Source organism: Colobus angolensis, unplaced genomic scaffold (assembly GCF_000951035.1).
Source record: "Colobus angolensis palliatus isolate OR3802 unplaced genomic scaffold, Cang.pa_1.0 Scaffold279, whole genome shotgun sequence".
NCBI classification, from domain to species: Eukaryota; Metazoa; Chordata; class Mammalia; order Primates; family Cercopithecidae; genus Colobus; species Colobus angolensis.
This window is the reverse complement of record NW_012116032.1, coordinates 1,064,047-1,070,461: the sequence shown is the minus strand read 5'-3', so window position 1 is coordinate 1,070,461 and position 6,415 is coordinate 1,064,047. Positions and strand designations below refer to the sequence as shown.

The window sequence follows — 6,415 nt, the reverse complement described above, 5'->3', positions numbered from 1 at the left end:
AAAAAAAAAAAAAAAAAGGTATCCATAGTATTGTCAGATAAAAACTATCAGCTTGCATAATTCTGATGCAGTATTATTCATTTTTTTATATATTCAACAAATATTTATTGCTTCTTAGATTTTTAGGAATATATCACTAAAGCTGCTGACACACAAATAATCATTAGAATCATTAAACTTTTTCAGACAGAATTTGCCATGAGTTTACCAGAATTCTACTCTTATCAAACACCATTAGATCAAAATAAAGCTAAAATCTTTTTTACTCTGAAGGGTAACATAATTCATGAGTGTAAAAATATCTAAAGGAAGTTACAATCGCATAGTCATATAAATGAACCATGAATTTCAGTCTCTGGAGAAAGAATGAAAGTGGATATAAAAAACTAGTCTAGGTTCTTTTTTTTTTTTTTTTTTTTTTGAGACGGAGTCTTGCTCTGTGGCCCAGGCTGGAGTGCAATGGCGTGATCTCGACTCACCACAACCTCTGCCTCCTGGGTTCAAATGATTCTCCTGCCTCAACCTCCCGAGTACCTGGGATTACAGGCATGTGCCACTTCGCCTGGCTAATTTTGTATTTTTAGTAGACATGGCGTTTCTCCTTGTTGGTCAGGCTGGTCTCAAACTCCTGACCTCAGGTGATCTGCCTGCCTCGGCCTCTCAAAATACTGGGATTACAAGCATGAGCCACCACGCCTGGCCTCTTCCTCATTTTTTAATTGATGTGCTTATCTTTTAAAAAACTTTCTGGAATTCTTTATATAATTGGATACATACTCATTGTCAGTTGTATGCTTTGCAAATATCTTTCCTGACCCTTACATACCTTTTCACTCTTAATAGTATCTTTGATGAATCAGTTTGTCTTTTTTTGTTGTTTTTTGAAACAGAGTCTTAACTCTTACCCAGGCTGGAGTGCAGTGCATGAACATGGCTCACTGCAGCCTCAACTTCTTGGAATCAAACAATCCTCCTGCCTCAGACTCTCGAGTAGCTGGGACTACATGTTCCACCACTATGCCCAGCTAATTTTTTTTAGACAAGGTCTTGCTCTGTCACCCAGGCTGGGGTACAGTGGCGTGATCTCAACTCATGGCAACCTCTGCCTCCTAGGTTCAAGCAATTCTCCTGCCTGAGCCTCCCGAGTAGCTGGGACTACAGGCATGTGCCACCATGCCTGGCTAATTTTTTGTATTTTTAGTATGTTGCATATACATTTAGAACTAGCTTAACAATTTGCTATGTTGGCCAGGCTGTTCTCAAGTGATCTGCCTGCCTTGGCCTCCCAAAGGTCTGGGATTACAGGCATCAGCCACCACTCCCGGCTGCCTAGCTAATTTTTAAATTTTTTTTTAAGAGATGGGGTTTCACCAGGTTGCTGCTGGTTTTGAACTCCTGGGCTCAAACAATCCTCTTGCCTCAGCTTCCCAAATTGTTGGGAGTTGATGGGTTTAAGACAAATCTTGGAGGTAGAATCATGGATGTTACTGGATTAAATGTAAGGAGTAGGGTGAAAGAAAGGGAGAAGAAAAACAATTGGGCAGACTGAGGCAATTTTCATTGAGTAAAGCAAGATGGGGAACTGTATTAGTTTGCTAGGGTTGCCATAACAAATTACCACAGGCTAGATGACTTAAACAACAGAACTTAATTTTCTCACAGTCTGAAAGCTGGAAGTCCAAGATCAAGGTTCCAGCCAATTCTGTTTCTCATGAGCCTCTCTTCATGGCTTACAGATAGCTGCCTTCTCCCTATGTTCTTATGTGTCCTTTTTTTGTGTGCATTTGAAGAGAGAGAGAGAGAGAGGGAAATCTTTGTTGTCTCTCTTTGTAAGGAAACTAATTCAGTTTAGTGAGGGCCCCACCCTTATGACCTCATTTAACCCTAGTTGTTTCCTAAAGGCCATGTCTTCAAATATAATCACATTGGAGGTTAAGGCTTCAACATATACATTTTTGTGGGTACATAATTCTCTCTGTAGCAGGGAGGAGCAGGTTTGGTGAATACATAGGAATAAATAAGGAATACTTGTGAGACCGTCAAATAGAGATGCTACGTAAGAAGTTGGGTACATGGGTCTGATTTAGAGGAGATATTTGTGCAGTCATTTGCACAAAGAAAAGTTTAAAGCAATAAGAATAGGTGGGTTCATTTAAAGAGAGCATAGAGAGAGAAGAGAATGGGTTTTATTTGTATCAAGAATTGGGATGGAGTTAGTTATGTGAATTATTATTGAGACACCCAATAAAATGAGGACAGAAATATGTCCATTTCATTTAGCAATGGTGACCTTGGCAAGAACAATTTCAATGAAATAGGTAAGAATTAGTTTAGAGTCATTTAAAGAGTGAATGAGGCCTGGCGTGGTGGCTCACACCTATAATCCCAGCCCTTTGGGAGGCCGAGTCAGGTGGATCACCTGAGGTCAGAAGGTTGAGACCAGCCTGGCCAACATGGTGAAACCCTGTCTCTACAGAAAACACAAAAATTAGCTGTAGTCCCAGCTAGTCAGGAGCCTGAGGCACAGGAATTGCTTATACCTGGTAGGTAGAGGTTGTAGCGAGCCGAGATCATGCCACTACACTCTAGCCTGGGCAACAGAGTGAGACTTGGTCTCAAACAACAACAACAACAACAACAAAAAGGAATGACTGAGAGGTAAGAAAGTGGAGACCATGTGTGTAGCAAACTCGTTAAAAGATAAGCATATTTAATCACTCACTAATTTGACAAATATTTCTTGAGCAATGCCTATATGTTACACTGTTCTTGGTCTAGAGATAGGCTTGTGAATAAGGCACAATCTTTCCCTTACAGAACTTACATTCTGGTTAAAGGAGACAGAAAATAAATATACAGCACCTCAGAGTGTCTTAAGTGCTCTGAAGAATGACACTGGTATGTAGGGGGATAGGGAGTACACATGGGATGGAGTTCTATTTTAGGCAAGGTAAGCCTGTCTGATAAGATGACACTGGAGTCAAGATCTGAGTGAAGAGAGGGAGAGAGCCATGCAGATATCTAGGGGAAAGGCATTCCAGGCACAGGGAATAGCAAGAGCAAAGGTTTTGGGGCAGAAGAATGATGGCTGGTGTGTAGAACAGCAAGGAGGCTGCCATGGAGTGAATGAGGGGGAGGTTGATAGGAGTGAAGTTAACCAGGAGGTAAGGGGCTGATCAGGTAGGGCTGCATAGGACTTTGTAAGAGCTGCCTCATACTTTAAGAGAGATTGGGAGCATTGGAGGGTTTTGATCAGAGGAGTGAAATAATCAAACTTACATTTTAGAAAGAACTTTGGCAAGTTTGTGGAGAGGGTAGTAGGGGAACAGAACGGAATACTGTACTCAGTAAGTATTGCCTGTTACTGTTATTTTATTTATTTATTTTTTGAGACAGAGTCTCGCTGTGCCGCCCAGGCTGGAGTGCAGTGGCCAGATCTTAGCTTACTGCAAGCTCTGCCTCCCGGGTTTACGCCATTCTCCTGCCTCAGCCTCCAGAGTAGCTGGGACTAGAGGCGCCCACCACCTCGCCCGGCTAGTTTTTGGTATTTTTTTTTTAGTAGAGACGGTGTTTCACCGTGTTAGCAGGGATGGTCTCGATCTCCTGACCTCGTGATCCGCCCACCTCAGCCTCCCAAAGTGCTGGGATTACAGGCTTGAGCCACCGCGCCCGGCCCCTGTTACTGTTATTTTTATTAAAGAGGCAATATAGTCTAGACTGGCTAGATTTGAACTCCCTTATAAGCTTAATGAATAAAGCAAATTTAAGTGCTAAACTACTCTTTTTCTCACTTCCCTCAGTTATAAAATAAGGAAAATAAGAGTACCCACTTCATATGGTCGTGATAAGGATTAGACAAGTTAAAAATATATAGTGTTGGCATATAGTAAGAACACAGAAATAAAATAAAACTATTTTTATGGTGATGATTGTAATTTCCCATTTGTCTGTCTTCCACTGAACTGAACTCCTTGTGTCCAGGGATCATGAGTGTTTTTTCACATCTTTATTTCCTAGCACAGCACCCAGAACCCAGTAGACAATCAAGAAAATGCTGTAAAATGTATATATAAGCTTATAAACTTTGAATCTTTATTGTCATTTTTTTTTTTTTTTTTTGAGAAGGAGTCTTGCTCTGTTGCCCAGGCTGGAGTGTAATGGTGTGATCTCAGCTCACTACAACCTCGCCTCCCAGGTTCAAGCGATTCCCCTGTCTCAGCCTCATGAGTAGCTGGGATTACAGGAGCACGCCTCCATGCCTGGCTAATTTTTTGTATTTTAGTAGAGACAGGGTTTCGCTGTGTTGTCCGGGCTGGTCTCGAACGCCTGACCTCAGGTGATCCACCTGTCTCAGCCTCCCAAAGTGCTGGGATTACAGGGGTGAGCCACTGTGCCTGGCTATTGTCATTTATTAAGGAAAATATCATACACTCACTAACATACTCATTTTAGCAAGTTCAGATCATTTACAAGAGTATGAAGTTATAAGTAAAAGAGCTTTTCCCCCAATTCCATTCCCATCTGAAACCACTCTAACAATATGGTATGTATTCTTCCAAATTTTATTCTTTTATTCTGTGCTTATACAAATATATATATGTATATATATTTGATCATCATATTAGATTTTAAGATGATTAATTTCTGGAAGAAGCAGCAGCAAAATTAAATGCTGTTCTAACAAGAATAACATGTGAACTGTATAGCTGGGATATATTTTGAAATTTCACTTCATTTTGGAGCAATGTCTTGAAGTTTAGATCAACTATGGACTTGAGGACATAAGAGAAAACTGTTCAGTCCTTGAGTCTGCAGGGATTTAGACCTTCACAGCTATAAACATTAGGTCTAATTTGGCCTGAGCCCCTAGAATGGCAGTTGATCTTCAGGACCAAATCTTAATAACCCAGACCAGTCCAAATCAAAATCTGACCCACTTCAAAGAAATCTGAAAGATTTTTTGCTCTGTATTTTACTGTTATTCTTGTTGATTTTAGTAAATTTATCCCGTCCTTTTTGGAAGAAGTTTTATAGTTGTTGCCCCCACCATAGCTCTACATAATGTGCTTTAAATCATTATTTTTATAATATAGATTACTAGAATTCATTCAAACTAAAGAAAAAAATCAGAAGATTTTGGTCTGTAGTTTTGATTCTTCTTTCTGTGTAGGTGACATCACCAGAACAAAACGTCTCTACGTTGAGCCCTATTTCTACCTTTTCTTTGAATTCAAGAGATGAAGACTTCATGATAGAATTCTCTGAGACGTCCCTGAAAGCGAGAACTTTACCTGATGATCTTCATTTTCTCAACTTGGAGGGTAGTCGTTACCTATTGCTCTAATATCTGTCTATTCATTTAAGAGATGAAATTTTTTATTTGAGAGATTATTACACTAAATATATCTTAGAACCAGATTCAGTGTCATACCCCTTGAAGTCTTTCCATAACCTTTCTTCCTTTGAACTTTTTCTATCATAGATAGCTATTCCAGGTACAATATTCCCTTCTAGCTATCTAGTTCCTTCTTGTTTCTCCTCCCAACTTTGTCAACACAGACCCCTGAAAGTATCTTCTATCATTGTCAGTACTTCTCACAGCTGTAACTGCAGCATCTGACCCCTTTACAGCCCCTTCCTGTTCCAGAGGAATGACTCATTGCAAATGTCTCATCAACACCATTGGTTGACCTTAACATAACCTCTTAGTTTCTCTTTTTGCTTTGGGATCCTGAACTCTTCAACTGCTGTTCCACACTTGCATGCCTAGGACTCTGGGTTTTCATATATTTTGGCCCTTCACTGTGAGTCAGCTTCTGCTTTTTGATGAATGTAATACTATTCCTCTAGGATCCCTTTCACTAAAATTTCTTTTCTTCTCTCTTTTTTTATAATCTTATCAATATATCTTCCCCTGATTCTGAATTTATGTTGGGTGAGGGGTGAGTTGTAGATAATTTTTTTGATTTTGGATGGATGATACAAAAAATTTTGTAATGTGAATTGGTAGTTGGGTTAGAGAAGATTTTATGGGTGTGCTTGGTAGAAGACAACAAGGTAGAGAAGAATCAAATACACGGGAGTGGGTATTCAAGAACAAGTGATATGGTAATGAATGGTAGATGATTTTCACAGTTATACCATGAATCTTTTAGTTTAATGGATTTTTAACTTTTCTGTCAGTGTTACTTGATTGACTTGTTAGAATTACAACATAGCACTTTATAAAAGAATATTCATTGGCTCACCTACTGCTCTGCTACTTTCCAGATGATCTCCAGAGTGTATTTCCAGCAAAACAAAAACTCTGTCAGGAAGGTACATTATTATAAAATAGGTATCCATGGCCGGGTGCGGTGGCGCAAGCCTGTAATCCCAGCACTTTGGGAGGCCGAGACGGGCGGATCACGAGGTC

The 6,415-nt window shown here is 39.9% G+C and overlaps 1 protein-coding gene across 1 annotated transcript in view; it reads left to right on the top strand.

The window, feature by feature from the left end:
• ZGRF1 (zinc finger, GRF-type containing 1) overlaps positions 1-6,415 on the top strand; it is a 95,590-nt gene that overhangs the window by 37,685 nt on the left and 51,490 nt on the right. Inside the window, exon 11 of the mRNA XM_011948365.1 lies at positions 5,171-5,321. Within this exon, the coding sequence (XP_011803755.1) occupies positions 5,171-5,321 (151 nt within the window). The remainder of the gene's footprint in view (positions 1-5,170; positions 5,322-6,415) is intronic.